Genomic DNA, 22121 nt, shown 5'->3' on the forward strand with positions numbered 1-22121 from the left:
CTCTAATGGTCATTCTTCAAGTGCAGGAGTTTCAAATCCAGAGTCAGTTCCATACATGGGCTCACTGAAATAATAAGGAATATGATTTCTGTATACGAGTAATCTGTGTATTTGTGTCAGGTAAAATTGTCCACATTCTTAAAGGAGTCTGTGACCCATGAAGACAAAAACATCTATTTTAGCTTTGTGTAAAATTTGATGCTGTTGTTCAGTTGCTAACTTGGATCTGACTCTCTGTGACCCACTGGAATGTAGCACACCAGGCTTCCCTGCCCTTCACTGTCTCTTGAAGTTTGCTCAAACTCATGTCCATTGAGTCAGTGATGCCATCCAACCATCTCATCCTCTGTTGTCTCCTTCTCCTCCTGCCTTCAGTCTTTCCCAGCATCAGTGTCTTTTCCAGCGAGTCATATCTTTGCATCAGGTGGCCAAAGTATTGTAGCTTCAGCATCAGTCCTTCCAATGAATATTCAGGGTTGATTTCCTTTAGGATTGACTGGTTTGATCTCCTTGCAGTCCCAGGCACAGTCAAGAATCTTCTCCAGCACCACAGTTCAAAAGCATCAATTCTTTGGCATTCAGCCTTCTTTATGGTCCAACTCTTCCATCTGTACATGACTACTAGAGAAACCATATCTTTGACTAGATGGACCTTTGTCAGCAAAGTGATGTCTCTACTTTTCAATACATTGTTTAGGTTTGTCATAACTTTTCTTGATTTGAAATTTATATCCTTTATGGTGTTAATCCAACTCCTAAATCTCTTATGAGATTTTGCCTTGTCTGATTTTTTTAATCATAAATGGATGTTTGGTGGCTTTAATAAAACTGTTACATACATACTTTATTTTAATGTACTTCACATTATTGCACCTTGCAGATATTTTGGTTTTTACAAATCAGCAGCTTGCATTGAGCAAGTTTATCAGAGCCATTTCTTCAACTCTGTTTGCTCACTTTCAGTCTCTGTCACATTTGGGGAGTTCTTGAAATATTTCAGACTTTTTCATTATTACCTTGTTATGGTGATCTGTGATCAGCAGTCTTTAATATTACTAATACAACTCTCTGAAGGCTCAGATGATGATTAGCATTTTTTAGCAATAAAATATTTTTAATTAATCTATGTATATTGTTTTTTAAGACATACACCATTTCACACAATAGACTACATTATAGTGTGAACATAACTTTTCTATGCACTAGAAAACCAAAAAAATCCATAAACTCCCTTTATTATATTTGCTCTATTATGGTGGTCTGGAATCAAATCCACAGTACCTCTCTATTGTTTGCAGAAACTCCTTGCAGAATATTTTTTAGGAATGGTGTGTAGGTGGCATAGATCTGAGCCCATTTACATCTGAGGTGCTTATCCGTTTTTTACTCTTTATTTGTTTTTAATTGAAGTATAGTTGATTCACAATATTGTGTTAATTTCTGCTGTACAGCAAAATGATTCAGATATACATGTATATGCGTTCTTTTTTATGTTCTTTTCCATATGGTTTATCTGAGGATATCGAATATATTTCCTTATGCTATATAGCAGGTCCTTCTTTTTTATCCTTTCTAAATGTTAGTTTGCACATACTTACCCCAGACTCCCTGTCCATCCTCTCTCCCCCTTGGCAACCATATGTCTGCTCTCTATGTCTGTGAGACTGTTTCTGTTTGGTAGATAAGTTCATTTATGCCATATTTTAGATTTCACAAGTGTTATCATATCACTTATGTAATATGGTATTTATCTTTCTCTGAACTACTTTACTTAGTTTGATTATCTCTAGTTACATTCATGTTGCTGCAAATGACGTTATTTTGTTCTTTTTTTAGCTGAGTAGCATTCCATCGTGTGTATTAACTATGCACCACCTCTTCTTTATCCACTCCTCTGTTAGTGGACATGTAGCTTGTTTCCATGTCCTGGCTATTGTAAGTAGTGCCGCTAGGGACATATGGGTGCATGCATCTTTTTGAATTAGAGTTTTGTCTGGATATATGCCCAGAATTGGAATTGCTGGATCATATGGGAATTCTATTTTTAGTTTTCTGCGATGTTTATTCTTGTATATGAAAGATAAGGTAGCTGGGGAGACATCCTTGGGTCATTTCATTTTCCTGTCAAAATTCTGAATTATTGTCTCATCTTCAGTCTACAATGTTGTAGAAGAGTTTGATGCCTCTATTAGTGATTTATTGCTGTATAATAAAGTATTCAAAAACAGTGATTTAAAACAATGTGCTAAGTCACTTCAGTCATGTCTGACTCTTTGCAACCCTATGGACTGTAGTCTGCCAGGCTCCTCTGTCCATGGGCTTCTCCAGGCAAGAATACTGGAGTGGGTTGCCATGCTCTCCTCCAGGGGAATCTTTCCGACCCAGGAATCTAATGCACATCTCTTATGTCTCCTGCTTTGGCATGTTGGTTCTTTACCACTAGCGCCACCTGAGCATTTACTATCTCGTAATTTATTCAGGTTAGGAATTCAAGGGAAGCTTTGCTGGGTGCTTCCAGCTCAGGGTCTCTTGCAAGGTGCAGGCAGGATATTGGCTCTGCCACGGTCATCTGAAGTCTTGGCTGGGGTGGAGGCTCTGCCTCCAAGATGGCTCACTCACCACTGTCAGCTGGAGGCCTCATCGCCTCCCCTAGTGAGCTGCTGCAAAGGCTGTTGGCACGTCTTCGTGTCGTGACAGACAGCCTCGTCCTTAGCAAGCAGTTCAAGAGAGGACCAGGCAGAAGCCACCATGCCTTTTATGTCCCACGTGTGGAAGTCACACAACACACTCCAAGTTATTTTGTCAGCCACAGTGGTCAGTGATAATTTGGGGCTGAAAGGACTCCAAGGAGGGTACCTTGGAGATTGCCTCCCATAGGCCAAAGTGATTTATCCTTTTGGGTATTTCTGTATTTTGTTGTTGCTTTTGTGTTTTTCCACTGGGTAGATATTTTTAGAAGTTTTCATTACATTTGAGAATAATATTTTCCACCGGTACACTTTATTATTGGAGAAGGCAATGGCACCCCACTCCAGTACTCTTGCCTGGAGAATTCCATGGATGGAGGAGCCTGGAAGGCTGCAGTCCATGGGGTCGCTGAGGGTTGGACACAACTGAGCGACTTCACTTTCACTTTTCACTTTCATGCATTGGAGAAGGAAATGGCAGCCCACTCCAGTGTTCTTGCCTGGAGAATCCCAGGGACGGGGAAGCCTGGTGGGCTGCCGTCTATGGGGTCGCACAGAGTTGGACACGACTGAAGTGACTTAGCAGCAGCAACACTTTATTATGTGGGCCTCTTTTTAATTATGTGTGTTAGTGCGTGGTGCGTGTGGTGTATGATGTGTGTGTGTGGTATGTGTGTGTGGTGTGTGTGGTATATGTGGTGTGGAGTGTTGTGATATGTATAATGTGTGTGTGGTGTGTGTATGATGTGTGTGGTATGATGTATGTGTGTGATGTGTGTGGGGGTATGGATTGTGTGTGTGGTATGTATACTGTGTATATGTGGTGTATGATGTGTGTTTTTGTGGAATGTGTGTGGTGTGTGTGGTGTGGAGTGTATGAGTGAGGTGTATAATGTGTGTGTGGTATGTGTATAATGTGTGTGTGAGATGTCTATGTATGTGGTGTGTATGGTGTGGAGTGTGTGTGTGATGTGTATAATGTGTGTGTGGTATGTGTGTGATGTGTGTATGATGTCTGTGTGTGTGGTGTCTGTGTGATATGTATAATATATGTGTGCCATGTGGTGTGTATAATGTGTGTGGTGTGTGGTGTGGAGTGTGTGTGTGTGATGTGTATAACATATGTGGTATGTGTATGATGTGTAAGTGATGTGTGGTATGATGTGTGTATGATGTGTGAGTGTATGATGTGTATGTGATGTCTGTGTGTGTGGTTGTGTGGTGTGGAGTGTTTGTGTGATGTGTATAATGTGTGTGGTATAATTCAGAACCCCTGGCCTGCGCCTCACCCCACCTTCTCAGTCAACACAATCGAGTGTTGCCCCCAGCCCTCTGTAAACTAGATTCCTCTGGGCGGGGAGTTCCCTTCCTCTGGACACGTCTCTCTGTCTGGGCACATCCATCACCTCCTGCAGGAAACCCTCCTGGATTTCCTGATGCTCCTATGGGGCTTGCTTTAATCTCTACACCCAGGCTGCGCAGGGCAGGGAGGAATAGTGAACGTCACACTCAGAATGGAGCCCAAAGCCTGCAGTCTCTGCTCCCACTGTGCTTGTGGTCCCCACCCAGGCAAAGGAACAAGGCGCACGCTGAGCTGAGGTGCTTCCTGACCTCCGTGTGTCCCCCCAGCATCATCTGGGGAGGGGGGCTGGGGGCCGGTGATGTGAGGGTGGGGCACGGTCTGCAGCGCCACTCTTCCCTTTTGCAGGATGTTGAGGCGCAAGGGTGCTGCCAAGATGCTCCACAGCCCCTGCTCCGCCCTCCTGCTCTGGGGGCTCCTGGGGGCCGTCCATGCTCAGCAGCAGGAGGTCATCAGCCCTGGCACCTCGGACAGGAATAGCTGCCCTGGTACGACTGGTGTGGGTGTGGTGGGGCGGGGCCGAGTGGGGCAGGGATGGGGCGGGGCCTAGGGTGGAGGGGCGGGGCCGGACCGAGGGCGGGGCCGGCTGCCGGGAGACCTAGCAGGCAGACCCCAGGACCACCGGCTCAGGCCCCGAGGTGACGCCTGTGCATCTCCAGAGAAGGCCGACTGCCCAATCCACGTGTACTTCGTGCTGGACACGTCGGAGAGCATCACCATGCAGTCCCCCACTGACAGCCTGCTCTACCACATGCAGCAGTTTGTGCTGCAGTTCATCAGCCAACTGCAGGATGAGCTCTACCTGGACCAGGTGGCCCTCAGCTGGCGCTACGGCGGCCTGCACTTCTCCGATCTGGTAGAGGTGTTCAGCCCGCCGGGCAGTGACCGGGCCTCCTTCACCAAGAGCTTGCAGAGCATCAGCTCCTTCCGCCGGGGCACCTTCACCGACTGCATGCTGGCCAACATGACCCAGGAGGTCCGGCGGCATGTGGGCAAGGGTGTGGTCAACTTCGCGGTGGTCATCACCGACGGTCACGTGACCGGCAGCCCGTGTGGGGGCATCAAGCTGCAGGCAGAGCGGGCCCGCGAGGAGGGCATCCGGCTGTTCGCGGTGCCGCCCAACCTGAAGCTGAATGAACAGGGCCTGCGGGACATTGCCAACACACCCCACGAGCTCTACCGGAACAACTATGCGACCATGCGGCCGGACTCCACTGAGATCGACCAGGACACCATCAACCGCATCATCAAGGTCATGGTGAGTGGCGGGCTGGGGCAGGGCAGCAGGAGGCAGTACACGCTCCAGGTCTGTCTATCCGCTGTGAGGTGACTGAAGGGTGTGGGCCGGGGGTGGGGAGGGGTCTGATGTCTGCTCTGATGTCCTGGGTCCCTGCCCAGATGTGGAGCTGGTGCCACCTCCAGTTCCCCACTCACCAGGGTTTCTCTCTGTGTCTTTTCTGCAGAAACATGAAGCCTATGGAGAGGTGAGAGTGTCTCCATCCCAGCCCCATGGCTGCCAGGGCCTCTGACTCAGAAGAGATGACCACTTCTTCCCACACCCCACTCCCGGGAGCTAGGACAATGAGAAGGGATGAGGGAGCATGACCCCTCTGCTCCCTGTGGAGCCTGAGACTGGAGCCTGATTGAGGGGCTCTTGGCCAAAATCGTGCTGTTTAAGCCCAGGAGATCAGCATCAGGGTCACCTGCAATCCCTGTGGATGAGGCTCGAGGTTGAAGGTTGCCCCCGGGCTGACAGGCTCTATCCACCTAAATCAGGCCAGGAGGAGAAGGCAGGTGGCCAGCTGTGTGCCCAGTGTGGGACCCTCGTCCCTGTGCTTCCCCAGCACCATCTCACAGCCCTGGCTCCTACAAGCGTGCCCTTTCCCAGGACAGCTGCTCAGAACACAGAGATTTACCATGCAAGATCAGCGGACACTGGCCAGCAGCAACTTAATCCTTCCTATTGCCAGTCATTGCTTAACCCAGCCTTGGTTTCCCAAACTTGACTAGAGCACTCATGTAGACCCCCGAACCTGCCCCTGGTGGGCACAGAGCCCTCCTGGACACCTCTCAAGTCTGTTCCATCACACAGGCCCGTTCTCAGGATGGCCCAGCGTCCAGGGGGCCCAGCCTACTCCCCTCCCTCCCTCCTGGTGCTTGTGACCCTGGCCTCACACACTGCCCCTTGCTTCTGATTTTAGTGCTACAAGGTCAGCTGTCTGGAGATCCCTGGGCCCCCTGGCCCCAAGGGCTACCGCGGACAGAAGGTAAGATGCCCAGACCACCGGTGGGGCCGATGCCACAGGAAAGCCTCTGACCTCTCCCCAGCTCCATATATCTTAGGGCCACTGCACGGTGGATGGACTCACCACTTCTCACCCTGGAGGATCTAAAATTCAGTTTTTATCAACTTCCTTTCCTATGGCATTTTCAGAAAAGTAGGAATACTTATAAATTAAGATTTGCCCATAAAATACTCCTCTAAAGTAAACAAGCATGCCCATGTACATAAGGAAGCACGAGGTACATTACTGTTAGTACCATGGTGAAAATTCATACAGGGCACCCATGCTTATCATTTATTAAATAAGTGGTTTTTAAGAGGTCAGGTTGGCCCTGCATTTTCATAACAGCAGAGGTGTATAAAATGAAATTCTTCCAAAATTACTACCCGAGTATAAGAAACGCCAGTGATTCATGTCAGAAAGCTGCTTCTTTCCAAATTCAGGGGTGAGGTACCTAGGTGCTTGTCTGCCAGGCCGCTGGTCACATGTTCCTGCTGCCTCCCTGGTGACTCCAGTCCTAGATCCAGTCCTATTTTCCACCAGAGGCAGCTTTGGCCACCCATGGCAGAGCTGTGACTCTGGTCCTTGGTGGGGAGGGGGCATCTCTGGAAGCTGCTGTGGAGATCACTGTGGTTAGTGTGGGGGCAGAAAGAACCCCAAAATGGGGCACAGATGTTCAGAAGCCTCTGCCCACCCACTAGTTCCTGTCTGTGGTCTCCCTCTTCCTGGATCCCCAAGACCTTCTGCTCCTTACTCCTCCCTTCTCTGACCTCCTCTCACTTCTGCCCATCTTTTTGCCCTGAAACTGGAAGCATCTTAATAAGTAGATGCATTTACTTAATACAGTCCCACATTGTACAGTTAAACCTTGAATTCTGGGGAGCTGGCCTGTCTTGAGGTGTTATTTAGCTGCCCCCACAGGATCCAGAGGAATTGACATCACGGCATGACATACGGGCAGGAGCAGCCAGGTGCAGAATTGGAGTCCTGTAGATCTGTGTGGGCACCCCCACCCCAGGGCCGCTCCAGCCCCACCGCAGGGCGGCTTCTCAAAGAGCTGACAGTCAGAGCTCAAGGGAGCAGGTCAGATAGGCCTGTTCTGACAGGGTCCAGGACTCTAGGGGTCCCGAGGTGGCGCTATAATTGTCACCTGGCCACCCAACCCCAGGACCACAGTCTTACCACCTCCCAGGAGCTCCTCTGGCCCAATGCCTCCCTTATTCCTTTCTCTGGCATCTGCTTTCAGGGCGCCAAGGGCAACATGGGTGAGCCTGGAGAGCCTGGACAGAAGGGGCGACAGGTGAGTGCCCTCCCCACCCCGGCCCATCCAGAGGCCCCTGTCCCCGCGGCTGGGGTTGCATCCACCACCCTCTGTTCTTGCACAGGGAGATCCAGGCATCGAAGGCCCCATTGGATTCCCTGGACCCAAGGTAAGTTGCTGCTGACCCTGCCTGGGGGGTGGGGACATGGGGACAAGCCAAGGGCTTCCTGCCTCCAGGAGGGGCCAGCCATGGGGTCAGGCTGTGCCCGGCACAGTCCATCACCCCTGCCCCTGACCCACGGAAGCGAAGTGCCTCGGTATTTCCAGTGTCGCATCATCCCTGGTGGCACCTCTCCACCAGAGCCTGCCGACACACCCTCTTCTCTTCCCTGGACCTGGTGGGTGGGTCCCAGCACCCTGCCCACCTGTGGTAATGCTTCTTTTCTTTTCTTCTGACCTCAGGGTGTTCCTGGTTTCAAAGGCGAGAAGGTGAGATTCCACTCTGGGCATCTGAGCATCTGGGCATCACCCAGCCCAACCCCCTCAGCTGCATCCTTCAGCTAGCCCAGGGTCCTTGCTGGGACACGAGACCCCACGTCATGCCAGTCATGACCTCTGGGGCCTCTCTGGCCTCATGTTTGGTCTGAGGCAGATTCCGCCTGGAGGCAGTGGTGTCTGTGATGCGGGAGATCAGCACTAACTGGCCTCTTTCCTCCTGCACAGGGCGAGTTTGGAGCCGACGGGCGGAAGGTGAGCAGAGCGGCGGGCAAGGGCAGGGTGCCCACCTTCCCACTGTTCTGAAGGAAGTACCAGGGAGCTAATGGGGTCCCTCCTCCCCTCTCCTCCAGGGTGCCCCGGGCCTGGCGGGCAAGAACGGGACAGATGGGCAGAAGGTGAGTACACCGTCCCTGGGCAGGGCAGCAGTACCCACGGAATGAGCATGATCCCTTTCAGACTCTCAGGTCCTTCAGGGGGTGGGCTTCTGGGCCCATCCACCCACTGCCCACACCTGTGGCTTGGGCAGCCCCTGGTTGTGCCTCCTCAGTGGACACAGGACAGACGGGGACCCGCATGAGGGGAGTGGACATTTGCTGCAGAAAAGCAGGTGCTGGCCAGGCAGGAGTCTCCCAGCCTGGCCTGCAGACCTTATGTCTGGACTGGCTGGGGGTTCACAGACCTGCATGGGTGCACACTTAAAAGTGTCGCAGGAGACCATGCATGTATGCACACATGCACACATGTGGAGGAGACACCACAGACCCACACGCTCCCGGCCACACCCCAGGGATGCCCTCCCACCTTCACAGAAGTGCCACCCTGACAGCCATTCACACAGATGTCCCACAAGGGGTGCCCAGTGTACCCAGACCTGGCACCTCTGACCCCTGTCATCAGGGCTCATGTCCCCAAATCCGGCCCTGATGCGTCTTCTGCTCCCCTCTTCTCCTTCAGGGCAAGCTGGGGCGCATTGGACCTCCTGGCTGCAAGGGAGACACCGGGGATCGGGTGAGTGCAGCCTGGTGGCTCTGAGAGATGCTAGGCACCAGGCGGGGGTCAGTCCACCAGCTGTAGCGGGAAGCCAGGTGGCAGGGGCCATAGTGGAGCTCCTCCCCAACCACCTGTCCTGGACCCCTGCCAGAGTTTAGCCAGTGTTGGGGTCACAACGTGACAAGTGACCTCAGGGCTCTTGAGTCAGATGGAGGGGAACTGCTCTACAGTCCCAAGGCACGTCCCCCCAGGTTAGCAGCTTGTCTGATCGGCCCACCCAGGCCCAAGGGGTCCCGGCATCCAGTCCAGAGATGGGATGCTGGTCACCCTCCCCCTGGTCAACTGGCCCTGAGCTCACAGAGAAAATTCAAGCACGGCCCTGGGCAGGAGCCCAACACAACCCTCTCCCTTCTCTCAGGGCCCTGATGGCTACGTGGGGGAAGCCGGCAGCCCTGGGGAGCGAGGAGACCAAGGCTCAAAGGTAGACCACCTGGCCATGGCGCGGGCGGGCCAGAGCAGACGGAGCCACCACCCTTCCAGGGCCTTTTCCCTGCCCCCAGCACCCAGCCTAGACACCCAAAAGGCGCTGTCCCTGAAAATCAGGCCGGGGGCCATGGGGTGCCCACACATGGGGGTCGTGTGGTGCCCACAGTGGGGGCCATGAGGTGCCCAAACATGGGGGTCATGGGGTTCCTACACATGGGGGTCGTGGGGTGGCCACACATGGGGGCCGTGGGGTGCCCACACATGGGGGTCATGGGGTGCCCACACGGAGGCAGGGCTTGCTCCATGGACACAGGAGGAGAATCGCAAGCCCCCAGCCCCACCGGGGTCCTGTCCTGCTCCTGGGTCTGAGGAACAAGAGGCTGATTTCTTTATTTCTCCAAACACTTCCAGGGGGACCCTGGCCGCCCAGGACGCAGAGGCCCCCCCGGGGAGAATGGGGCAAAAGGAAGCAAGGCAAGTGTTCCCGGAGGCCCTGCGCTGAGGCCTGTGCTACCCCATGCGGTGAAGGGGCAGTGAGGAAGGGAGGGAGGTGGTAGTGCAGGCCAGCCTGGACCCTGAGCACCCCCCACCCCATCTCTCTGGCCCTGCTGCCAGGTGACCGGGGTATATTGCACCTGAGGCAAACGTGGTCCCTCTGGAGGCAGCGGGCGTGAGTCCACTTGGGGCTGGGCCCTGCCCCTGGCCAATCACACATGTGGCCAGATCACTGTAACTGAGCTATCTCCTCCCCACAGGGCTATCAAGGCAACAACGGAGCCCCAGGAAGTCCTGGCCTGAAAGGAGCCAAGGGCGGGCCTGGGCCCCGAGGACCCAAAGGCGAGCCTGTGAGTTCACATCCGCCCAGCCCCGGGGTGCCCGTCCCCCTGGCCCCTCCCTCCTGCTGAGCCACCCCAGCACACTCCCTGCTCCGGGCATCTCTGAGCCCAACGTCCTCTGGCGTCTCTAAATGTGCCCCTTGTCCCCATGCTGCAGACACCAAGCAGGGCCACCAAAGAGTGGCCTGCAGGGCCCAACCATGCCCCTGCCAGACACTTGGTGCCTGTGAAGTGGCCCCGTGTCCCCATCTCACCCCCCTAGCAGGACTCCCCTAGGGCTAAATCTAGACCCAGAGACACACAGGGCCAATCTCCGGGCTGACCCTCAGAGAGGTCGCAGCCTGAGGCCTGGCCTAATCCAGCAGGGACCTAAGTGACCACGCAGAGAGCTGGTCCAAGCTGGTGTCAGTCATGTCACCTGAACCCCCAGCCCGCATCATTCCCAGACCCTTGGCTGGGACAGACTGGCCCAGCAGAGGACACAGTCTAGGCTGAAGCACTCTGAAGGGGGACCCAGGCCCCACTGCCAAAGTCCTCATGGCGAGAACAGAGAGTAGGGTTCCAGTGTGGCCCCCACCATCAGGACCCCCCTTTCCACAAGCCTGTTTTCTGCAGGGGCGCAGGGGAGACCCTGGAACCAAAGGCGGCCCAGGCAGTGACGGCCCCAAGGGTGAGAAGGTGAGTGTCTGCGTTAGGGGAGCCTGGGGCATTGTCGGCCGTGTCTGTGTCTGCACTGGGGTCTCACTGGGTTGAGGGGCCAACAGGGCCCCTGTAACAAGGGATGACCAACACCCCCTCCACAGTCCACCTCAGACAACAAAGGCGACCCCCAGGGCCTGACCGTCAAGGGGCGCTTCCTGCAGGGTCTGGGAGAGCAAGAGGCACTCCCTGCTGAGGGGCCTGGGCAGGGCCAGTTCCATGCACACCATGCACATTTGCGCAAGCTGCATTCTGCTCCACCCCCGGCCTCCCCTCCCCTCCCCTGCACATGTGTTCCTGTAGTTGGCACAGGAGGTCTTGTGATGAAAGCCGAAGGTGGCCAGCTCCCTGTGAAATGTGAGTGAAGGGCTCCAAGGAGGGCTTCCTCCTCTGGACATGAGTGGTGGCCCCTGCCTGCCCAGGCTGCATGAGGCTGAGTGGACAGGCCTGCTATTCCAGCATCACCCTCCACAGTGTGCGGCCTCCTCCTCCAGGGAGTTAGTGATCCCCTCTCCCACCTCCCTCGCATGCAAACCAAACTAACCTGGCCTTTCTCCTCACAGGGGGACCCTGGTCCTGAGGGGCCCCGGGGCCTGGCTGGAGAGGTTGGCAACAAAGGAGCCAAGGCAAGTGGTCATGGCTGGGTGGTCACAGGGGCCATGTGCCCTCCTGCTGGAGGGGCTGCACCAGGAGCCCCTGCCCTCTCCCACCCTCCACCTTCAGACCCAGCCCGGGGGCCACTGTGGTCAGGGCTGAGGGCCTCTCGGAGGGCAGCACAGCCCCACCTTGCTCACGTCCACAGTGAGTCTCAGGTGCTTCATCCCTCTTCCTTCCAGGGAGATCGTGGTTTGCCTGGACCCAGAGGTCCCCAGGGGACTGTCGGAGAGCCTGGGAAACAGGTCAGTAGCAGAATGCCGAGGAGGGCCCGTGGCTCTGGGACCCAGGCCCCTCGCTGTCTTTTGACCTCATTGTCCCCCTTCCCCACCCTGCAGTCCACTTGGGTCTTCTGTCCTTGGGCAGGAAGGACACTGTCCCCAAAAACCTGGGCAGCGGGACAGGGGGCATCTCACACCCTCATCCTGCCCTGAGGGATCCAGCTTTACCAGATGGGAGGCAGTGTGGGGCCTGGGAGCTGGACGTGGCTCATGGAGAGTAGAGACCTTCAGGATGCCCAGCCCCATGGGGCAACAGTGTCACCTGGGGGTCAGAGCAGGATGACGTCAGTCCCCCTCTTTGCCGACTCCTTGCCTCCTTTCTGTTCTCAGGGATCTCGGGGAGACCCTGGTGATGCTGGTCCCCGCGGAGACTCGGGACAGCCTGGCCCCAAGGTATGCCCCCTCCCCACCCTCCAGGATGGGGCTGGGAGCCTGACCAAGTCTTCCAGGAATCTGCCCGCTCAGCCCCCTTGGTGTGGGAGGACATCAGGGGCCGAGCAGCAACCCCCCCACCTCCCCCATTTTCTCACCCTTGGGGGTAGTATGTCCTCCCAAAGCGGTCCCTGCCCATGAGGCCCCTCCCCACCTGCCCCAGTCCAGGCCAGCTGGCTTAGTCTCCACATTTTCCCACTGACCTGCCCTGACTGGCCTCCTGTGTCCCCCAGGGAGACCCTGGCAGGCCTGGATTCAGCTATCCCGGACCCCGAGGAGCACCTGTAAGTCCTGGCACCTGACGTGGGACAGGTACTGGGGGAGGGCCATGACCAGGGAAGGTTCTTGCTAGTTCCTGCTAGGCCTAGGGTGAGTGGAGAAGGGCCCGAGGTGCCAGCAAGAGGCAGGCCTCCTGGAACCTCAGACCTTCTCCCACAGCCTGCGTGGCTCACTGTGAGGGCTGGGACGGGGCTGCAGGGCCTGCCAGCCCTTGGCCCTTGCTGAGTGACCCCTGTGATTGCTTCCCAGGGAGACAAGGGTGAGCCAGGCCCCCCCGGCCCCGAGGTACGTATTGTGGTGCATGGGGCCGTCTGTGTGCCTGGCCTCCGCTGAGCTCTGGGGGTGGGAGCTGGCTATGCCCTGAATCTGTGTGGGGTTGCATCTCTGCCAGCACTGCTGAGTACGGGTTCCTCCTGAAAAAGCCGGCAGGTCTGCTGAGGCTGGGGCAGGGAAGCAGTGCTGGGCCACAGAGCTCTCTGCGCTATTAACAAGGGTGTCCTGTGTCACAGGGGAGCAGAGGTGACTTTGGCTCCAAAGGAGAACCTGGGAGGAAAGGCCAGAAGGGAGAGCCTGTGAGTACCTCCGTGCCCAGGGCAGAGCCGTGTACGGGGACCACCCAGGGCATTGCCAGAGCCCACCTGCCCTTTTCCTTCTCAGGCAGATCCTGGTCCCCCTGGTGAGCCTGGCCCACGAGGGCAGAGAGGAGCCCCAGGACCTGAGGTAGGTCAGTCGCCATGCCTTTGGCCCTGAGGCCCAGCCCCTGGGTCAGCCTGACCAACAAGCACCCAAACCACATGGCCTGCAGCCCTCGCAGCCTTGGCCATGAGGAATGTCACCTCTCACTGTCACCCTTCCTCCTCCAGGGAGAGCCTGGCCCCCCAGGAGACCCCGGCCTCACGGTAGGTATCAGTTGGGTTGGACTCAGGGTCCTCCTGCGTCTTAAAATCCTAAGAAAGGGCAGCAGGGACAGACAGGTCGGGGGTGAGCTCAGGGCAGGAGGTGGACAGGGTCGGCAGGCTCCCAGGAAGCACTTCTGGTCCCTCCCCGTGGTTCACGCTCTGCCCCGCCCACCCGGCTGTGTTCCAGGAATGCGACGTCATGACCTACGTGCGGGAGACCTGCGGGTGCTGTGGTGAGTTGCGGCCCCCACGCAGCTACATCGGAGCACTTGTGTCCCTTGGGGCTCCTGTCCAGGGGTCAAGGTCACCTGCCCTAGTCCTGCCCTCCGGGTTGCGTTCACTGTTTCCCATGGTGCACTTGGGTGCATGCCCCTGGCGTCTAAGGGTGTCTCCATGGGCCGGGGGTCAGCGCAGCGACCCTCCCGCCCCTCCCGCCCTCTGTTCGCCCGGCTCCGCCCTCCTGCCGGGTTCCCGCTGACCCCACCCCACCACTCTCCTGGCTCCCGGCAGACTGTGAGAAGCGCTGTGGCGCCTTGGATGTGGTGTTCGTCATCGACAGCTCTGAGAGCATTGGCTACACCAACTTCACCCTGGAGAAGAACTTCGTCATCAACGTGGTCAACAGGCTGGGGGCCATCGCCAAGGACCCCAAGTCGGAGACGGGTCAGCTGCACCGCAGTGGGGTGGGGTCCGGGAGCGCCAGGCCGCAGTCTTGAGCAGAGAGGGGCCGGCGCGCAGGGCACCTGGGATCCAGACGGAAGTCCACGGGAGGGGTCTCAGAGGGGCCGTAGCTCTGCCAAGGCTGACCTCAAGCCCGCGCCCACTGCAGGGACCCGCGTTGGCGTCGTGCAGTACAGCCACGAGGGCACCTTCGAAGCCATCCAGCTGGACGACGAGCGCATCGACTCGCTGTCCAGCTTCAAAGAGGCCGTCAAGAACCTTGAGTGGATTGCTGGCGGCACCTGGACACCCTCGGCCCTCAAGTTCGCCTACAACAAGCTCATCAAGGAGAGCCGGCGCCAGAAGACCCGCGTGTTCGCGGTGGTCATCACAGACGGCCGCCACGACCCCCGGGACGACGACCTCAACCTGCGGGCACTGTGCAACCACGAAGTGACGGTGACGGCCATCGGCATCGGGGACATGTTCCACGAGAAGCACGAGAGCGAGAACCTGTACTCCATTGCCTGCGACAAGCCGCAGCAGGTGCGCAACATGACGCTCTTCTCCGACCTGGTGGCAGAGAAGTTCATCGACGACATGGAGGACGTGCTGTGCCCGGGTGAGTCCTGGAGGGGGCGGGGGGGGCGGGGCCGAGAGGTGTCGGGGGAGGGGTGGGGGAGGGGCGGGGAGGGCGGGGTGAAGGGAGGGATAGGGCGGTGCAGGGAGAGGTGGGGCTGCGCGAGGAAGGAGCGGGAGAGGCGGGGAGAGAGGAGGGGCTCCTGGCCCCGTAGGACCTGAAGGAGTCACCAGGACCCCCGCCTCTTTTCCTCTCTCCTAGATCCCCAGATCGTGTGCCCGGATCTTCCCTGCCAAACAGGTAACGCAGGCGCCACTGACCCCCAAACAAGTCGGCAGCCAGGGCCGTAGAGAGGGCTGTGCAGGGACCTCAGGAAATGCTGGTGCGGCCACCCCCAGGAGAAGCCTCAGGTTCCAGACCTGTGGTGGCCCAGCCTCCAGGATCCCAGCACTTCTTAGGAGAGGGCTGGGGGTGCTCAGCCACCCCCCACCTCATGCATGTGGGGAAGGGGAGCTGCCCACTGGGCACTGCGCTGGGCTCTCCAGCTACTGGTCTCAAACACACGGGTGCCTAGAGGGACAGAAACCCCAGAGTTGCCTGGGGCTGAAGCCCTGGATCCATACATGAAATGGCTGGTCTTAAACCCTCCAGGAGGTGAACACATTCACAGCCCAGGGGCGGCTGGGCGAGGCAGAGGGGCCTCTCCCCTGACAGCCCCATGCTGCTGCTGCCCAGCATCGCTGGTCTGATCTTCTCTCTGGAAGCAGACGTTTACGGGGCCATGCCCCCCGCCCGACGTGTTTGCACTAGTGTTGGAGGCTGGGGACCCACAGAGGCTGCTCCAAGGGGTCCCTCAGGCAGGATGGCATCGTCCAGCCCCACTGAGCATCGAGCTGCTGCCTGCAGGTCTCTGCTGCAGTGACTGGGCCATGGAGGTGCCCAGGGACACCAGGAGCTGAGCCCCCACGGCTCGCCCTGCCCTCGCCAGCCGGGTTGTAGAGCCAGCTGGATCCTTGCGCTGAGTTGTGGGTGCTGGGCCTGTCCTGGAAGTGGGTCCTCCAGGGCTGACTCTGGGAGGTAGGGGCTGCCACAGCGGGCAGGGGCCAGGTTGGGCTGGGCTGCTGGCGGGTCCAATGTTGACGGGAACACGGGTCGTGCATCCACACCCATGTCTGCCATGAAGTTGGCGCTGGGGCTCCTTCCAGGCGTCAGATGGACCCCTGGGTAGGTTCAAAGGCTCCAAGGCAGCCTGAGGAGAGGGAATGTGTCGACTTGGGGACAAGGGTCCCTACTCTTATTCTGACAGAGAACTTCCAAGGAAGTGCTCCTGAGGTTGTACCAGTGACCACGCCATGGCCGATGGCGAGCAGTGGGGGCATCCCAGAGACAGCCTGGGCCTGAGGGCCCCAGAGTCAGCTGGAGACTGTGGTGTGTGGTGCCCAGGGCCACCCAACCCCCAGAGGCTGACCCAGTAGCACCAATCCCCATCTCCTCTGGGGCTAAAGGGGCTGGTGTCCCCACAGAGACCCAAACAACCCATGGTCTGTGCCCCTGCTGCCCTCAGGACGCCCAAGTCCTCCCAGGGTAGGAGCCCTGTGGTCAGGTGGCCTCTTGAGGGCAGAAACCTGAGCCCAGCCCTGGTGCCAGGGCCCAGCAGTCATCTTGCTGGGGAAGTGTCGAGTCTCTCACCATGGGCAGTCGGCTGAGGGTCTCTGTAGCTACTTCTCACAAACTGAGGCTGGTCCCCTCGTTCCTATTACTGAGAGTCTGTCATGAACACGTGTGGGATTTTGTCAGATGCTTTTTCTGCACCTATGATATGATCGGGTGGTGTTTTTTCTTTAGCTTGTCAACATCATGAGGTAGAGTCTTTGGATTTTGAATGCTGACCCAGCCTTACAGACCTGACATAGATCCTATTTTGTCATGGTGTGTAATATATATACATGTGTATATACACACACACACACACTGTTGGGCTTCCCTGGTGGCTCAGTGGGTAAAGAATCCACTTCCAATACAGGAGACACAGGTTCGATCCCTGGGTTGGGAAGATCCCCTGGAGGAGGGCATGGCAACCCACTCCAGTATTCTTGCCTGAAAAAAATCCCATAGACAGAGGAGCCTGGCAGGCTACAATCCACAGAGTCGCAAAGAGTTGGACATGACTGAACAACTGAACACACATGGATACAGACTGTTGGATTCAGTTGCTAGTATTTTGTTGAGGATCTTTGCATCTGTGTTCATGAGAGATGAACAGAGCTGTGTGACCTTTCTTGTGATGTCTTTGGTTTTGATATTAGAGTGATGCTGGTCCCCAGCTTGGTGATCTCACTTCTCCTGAGCCTCCAGGACCTGAGAGTGAAAGGGAACAAACCCCTGAGAGACCCCTTCTCCCTTCTCCTAACTCTTCCTTTCACTAAACTCACACCCTCATTCTCCTTTTTTTTTTTTAATTTCCACCTTGTCCTCTTTTTTTTTTTTTTTTTTTTTTAATATTTATTTGGCTGCGTTGGGTCTTAGTTGTGGCATGCTAGGTCTTTGTTACAGCATTTGAACTCTTCATTATGCATGTGTGATCTAGTTCCCTGACCAGGGATTGAATCTGGGCCCCTTGCATTGGGACTGTGGCATCTTAGCCACCACCAGGGAAGTCCTTCATTTCCTTTAAAATGATTTTAAATTTCCAAGTAAATTAGACACTGTGCCCAGAGAGGAAGAGACCAGATGTAACTACAGAATGTGCTCCTTGACACGAGTGGACTCCGTCCAGCATGCTGAGGGCTGAGCAGACAAGGCGCAGGGGGATGCTGCCCGCTCTAGTGCAGCCCGGACCTTCTGGGCCAAGTGGCCCCGTCCACCCAGAGACTCAGCCACATCTGGGCTTGGATTGAGCTGGGTGGCAACTCAGCTGGGGCGGAACCATGAAGCCGCCATCAAACAACGCTGGACACCAGTCAAAGGCAGCAAAGGCAGGTTTTGCTCCACGACAGCTGCTGTAGGAGGGAGGAGAGCCAGGAGGCCTGAGCCCTGCTCCCCACACCAAGGCCAGGGCTCTGGAACACTGGGGCCTGAAGGAAGGGCGCAGGGCAGGGGTGGGGCCATGGGCCAGGCCACCTGGACGAGCTAACTGGACATGCCGAGGCAGTCCCAAGGACAGGAGGCGTTGGGCCCATTGGACCCAGAGGGTAGGCCCTGACCTCCCCAGGGACAGGGTGGGTAGAGAGCGAGAGGCTCTCTGAGCGATTATTCCTCGGTCCTCGGAGATGGCTCTGGGCCTAGAGATTAACATCTAAAGGGCGAGGCAGATTTGTCTAAAGAAATTGCTCCAGAGGGGCTTCAGGGGTCACCTGCCTAGCACCGGGTAGGGCTGAAACAGGCAGGAAATTCTCCTGGCAGTGCTGAGGCGCTCCCAGGGCAGGGCCCTGAGTTGTCAGCAGCCACCAGGCCGGGTCCATTTCAGAAGCCATCTGTGCTCAGAGTCTAGCAGTTCTCGAGCTCTTGCTCCATCTCCTCGGGGCTCCCTGAAGCCCCACTTACTTGGCCTTGGCCCTCAGGGCCAACAGTGCAGCCTCCCTGGCTCCTCATCTAACCCCTGGCTGAGCCTTTGGCCCCTCCTCGTCTCTGAGGAGAGAAGCGGCCGGAGGCGTGCTCATACCCACCACATCCCTGAAAGGCCTCTCTGGAATCCCCCGCAGATGGACCGTGGCCTGGCGGCGAGCCCCCGGTCACCTTCCTCCGCACGGAAGAGGGCCCGGATGTCTCCTTCCCCAGGACCATCCCCCTGATCCAACAGTTGCTAAACGCCACGGAGCTCACACAGGACCCAGCTGCCTACTCCAAGCTGGTGGCTGTGCTGGTCTACACTGCGGAGCGGGCCAAGTTCGCCACAGGAAACGAGCGGCAGGACTGGATGGACCTGTTCATTGACACCTTTAAACTGGTGCACAGGGACATCGTGGGGGACCCTGAGACCGCGCTGGCGCTGTGCTAAAGCCGCAGGGTGCAGCCCCACCTGGCTGCATGAGCTCCCGGGGGCTGCCTGCCTTACACTGCCAGGCTTTAGACAGCAAGAAGCTGTTCTCTCAGTCTGGAGGCCAGAAGTCCAAAGTCAAGGTGTCCTGGGCCACACACCCCCTGGGCCTCTAAGAGAGGGTCCTTCCTGCCTCTCCAGTTCCCCTCTCTGCCTCTGTGGTCATGAGACTTCTCCCCTTCCCCTCTGCCTCCTCCTACAAGGACTCTTGTGGTCGCACTTAGGGCTAGATAACCCAGGATAGTCCCCCCCATTTCAAGGGAATTGTTCATTGAATTCCATCTGCAAAGTCCTTTTTGCCATATAAGGTCACAGTCACAGAATCCAGGATTAGGATCTCTCAGGGGCCATTATCTGGCCTTAAAGAAAGAGAGACCAGCAGAGCCTCACAGACGACCCAGCTCCCGACTCCCCGCTGGCCTGTGCCCAGGGCCCCTGTGCAGTCCTCTTGTCCCCTGGCTGAGACATGGAGGAAACTCCCCCTGCCCACACCACCAGTCCCTACATCTCAGACTGCCTGCCAGGGACACAGAGGGAGCTTGCTGGGCAGTTTCAGTCCACCTCGAAGCTGCTCTTCATCTGCACCACCACCAAGATAAGCTGCATCATTAATAAGCTCCTTAAAAAAAAGAAAAAAAAAATCTACTGAAACCCTCGCTCCTCTGCCGGGAGCAGCACTCCAAGGACACACCCAAGCGTGTCCTTCAGGTGCTGTGAGATCATCTCAGACGTTCTATAAAAGCTGAAAAGCAAGGTACCTGAGTGTGTGCTGTGGTCAGCGGCTTGCTGGGGTGAATTGGTTGCTCGCCGGATCTTGAGGGTGACCCATGTGGCACAGGGGGGTGGGGGTCACCTGGTGCCTACAGGACCCAAACAGGACCTTGCCCCATCATGGTTGCTGCCAAGGGTCAGGCACCCCTGTGTGCCCAGCCCTGGATCAGCACACCTGGGCTATGACCAGAGTCCTTTTCTGCCCAGGTCAGGAGGGGTGACCAAGGGCTGAGGTGCTAGACCCAGGTGGGAAGGACCAGCCTGGTCCACGCTGAGCCCCCAGGGTGGTTAGAGTTGCGATCTCAGCAGTGGCTAGGGGAGGGGCTTGGCTGCACATTCCTGGCCTATGGATGGGGACCGAGCCTGTGGTCCCTCCTGTGTGTGGAGTGGGTTTTCAGCCTGTGTAGTGGCATGTCCCCTAGGTCTAGCCTCAGCCTGGCAGCAATCTTGCCCGCACACTGTCCAGCATGTCCAGGCTGGTGACTGCCCAGATGAGGGCAAGGGTGTCCTGGCCACAGCTATGCCAACTGGCCTATCAAAGCCTCATCTAGTTGACGGGCCCCTCTCTCTAACATTCCCAAGCCTGGAGAAATCTGGCCAGAGGCAGGTCGTTGAGTCTGAGGATCTTCTTGAGCTGTTTTTACACAGTCACACCCTCATTTCCCATGGACTGTGATCCTTTGGGGGCGTATCCAATTCTTGGGTCAAAAAAGGGGGCTTTATGGACCCCTCCCATGAGGGCCTGGAGGCTGCTGGGCAGAGATGGTGCTGGTAGAGTGAAAAGGGGCCCCTCAGTCTCGGGGTTGGGGACATTTCCTGGTGGCAGCACAACCAAAAGAGATGGTGTCGGTCTCAGGGAGACGGTGGGAGTCTGCACCAACGTCCTGGGCGCTGTCAGGTGGGGGAGTTCCCTACCGGAGTGGCCTTGGGGGAAGCTCCAGCGTCTCAGTGCTCCTGTGGGGGGGGTGAGTGTAAAGAGGCCAGCGCGGGGCGTGGCCCGGCGGGCGCTCCAGGGGCCGGGCCGCCGGGCCTCACGTGGGTCGCCCGCGCACCACCCCTTCTCGCTCCTAGAGCTGTACGTGGCCCAGTGCACACAGCGACCAGTGGACATCGTCTTCTTGCTGGACGGCTCTGAGCGGCTGGGCGAGCAGAACTTCCACAAGGTGCGGCGCTTCGTGGAGGAGGTGTCCCGACGGCTGACCCTGGCGCGCAGGGACGACGACCCGCTCAACGCACGTGTGGCATTGCTGCAGTTCGGGGGCCCACGTGAGCAGCAAGTGGCCTTCCCGCTGACCTCCAACCTGACCGTCATTCAGGAGGCGCTGGCGAGCGCGCGCTACCTCAACTCCTTCTCTCACGTGGGCACGGGCATCGTGCAGGCCATCAATCAGGTGGTGCAAGGCGCTCGGGCTGGGGCACGCCGCCACGCGGAGCTGTCCTTCGTGTTCCTCACCGACGGCGTCACAGGCAACGACAGCCTGGATGAGGCAGTACACTCCATGCGCAAGCAGAACGTGGTGCCCACCGTGGTGGCCGTGGGTAGCGATGTGGACACGGATGTGCTCTCCAAGATCAGCCTGGGCGACCCGGCCGCCGTCTTCCGCGAGAAAGACTACGACAGCCTGGCCCAGCCCGGCTTCTTTGACAGGTTCATCCGCTGGATCTGCTAGCAACCCCCTCCCCCAGCCCACACCCCCACCAGGCCCCGGGCCCCAGCCCCGTGACTCCTGCCCTACGGGCTCTGTCCTCCTGTCCATGGTGCTACTCCGACCCCACTGAGAGGTCCAGCCGCTGAGGAATGAGTCTCCACGAATGGGTATAAAGTCAGGAGTGAAGGACACCGGCCCACCCAGCTCCTACTGGGAATCCCATAGCTCCGGGCACCCCAGCCCTCCTCCCCTCTTCATCATCTGCCCTGGCCCTGCCCACTATGCCCTCCCAGGACCCCAGAGGCTTCCTGGGGTGCACTTCTCCAGTGGACCTCCCTCAGCCCAGCCTCATTCACAGACTCATCCTCCCCCCCCACCCCTGCCCCGCAAAGGCTCTCTGCCAGCCCCAACAGCCCCCCTGCCGCTTTCAGGTCTCCAGGGGTCACCTTCCCCATCAGAATGAGCTGTGATAGCAGGCCCCATACCTCCCTGTGTGCACACACCCCAGTCCAATAAAGGCTTTGACCCCTCTTGCTCCCCAGCTTCCAAGTGACTGTACCAATAGGGATTCACGTAACCCCCAGGACTGATCATATCGCTGGGGACCCCGGATTGTTCTGTGCACTGAGATGTTGCTGGGCCTGGCCCCGTGTCCTTCCGTGTTCTGGGCTGAACTGTGTCTCTCTTCCCTTAACTCCCAACGTTCAAGTCCTTCCAGACACCACACTCCCAAGGGACAGGATGGCCTGAGCCATAGAATTCACCTCTCTAGTTGACT

The 22121-nt window shown here is 57.3% G+C and overlaps 1 protein-coding gene across 3 annotated transcripts in view; it reads left to right on the forward strand.

Annotated features, from left to right (window-relative positions):
* The window catches only part of COL6A2 (collagen type VI alpha 2 chain), a 31246-nt gene extending 9353 nt beyond the window's left edge, over positions 1-21893 (forward strand). Inside the window, exons 1-28 of one of the 3 annotated variants that reach the window (XM_055569857.1) lie at positions 4176-4286; positions 4396-4535; positions 4707-5305; positions 5511-5531; positions 6249-6314; positions 7579-7632; positions 7718-7762; positions 8056-8082; positions 8317-8343; positions 8442-8486; positions 9046-9099; positions 9500-9562; positions 9979-10041; positions 10323-10412; positions 11019-11081; positions 11666-11732; positions 11943-12001; positions 12368-12430; positions 12703-12753; positions 12998-13033; positions 13258-13320; positions 13406-13468; positions 13612-13647; positions 13835-13880; positions 14158-14310; positions 14477-14929; positions 15149-15187; positions 20766-21893. In XM_055569857.1, the coding sequence (XP_055425832.1) occupies positions 4397-4535; positions 4707-5305; positions 5511-5531; positions 6249-6314; positions 7579-7632; positions 7718-7762; positions 8056-8082; positions 8317-8343; positions 8442-8486; positions 9046-9099; positions 9500-9562; positions 9979-10041; positions 10323-10412; positions 11019-11081; positions 11666-11732; positions 11943-12001; positions 12368-12430; positions 12703-12753; positions 12998-13033; positions 13258-13320; positions 13406-13468; positions 13612-13647; positions 13835-13880; positions 14158-14310; positions 14477-14929; positions 15149-15187; positions 20766-21364 (3084 nt within the window). In that variant the 5' untranslated portion in view covers positions 4176-4286; position 4396 and the 3' untranslated portion in view covers positions 21365-21893. Of the gene's footprint in view, positions 1-4175; positions 4287-4395; positions 4536-4706; positions 5306-5510; positions 5532-6248; positions 6315-7578; positions 7633-7717; positions 7763-8055; positions 8083-8316; positions 8344-8441; positions 8487-9045; positions 9100-9499; positions 9563-9978; positions 10042-10322; positions 10413-11018; positions 11082-11665; positions 11733-11942; positions 12002-12367; positions 12431-12702; positions 12754-12997; positions 13034-13257; positions 13321-13405; positions 13469-13611; positions 13648-13834; positions 13881-14157; positions 14311-14476; positions 14930-15148; positions 15188-18588; positions 20724-20765 lie in introns of those variants that run through there. The other 2 variants (XM_055569856.1, XM_055569858.1) reach the window with 2 other exon arrangements.
* Positions 21894-22121: the final 228 nt, after the last annotated feature.

The sequence above is a fragment of the Bubalus kerabau genome, chromosome 2, assembly GCF_029407905.1.
Source record: "Bubalus kerabau isolate K-KA32 ecotype Philippines breed swamp buffalo chromosome 2, PCC_UOA_SB_1v2, whole genome shotgun sequence".
NCBI lineage: Eukaryota > Metazoa > Chordata > Mammalia > Artiodactyla > Bovidae > Bubalus > Bubalus kerabau.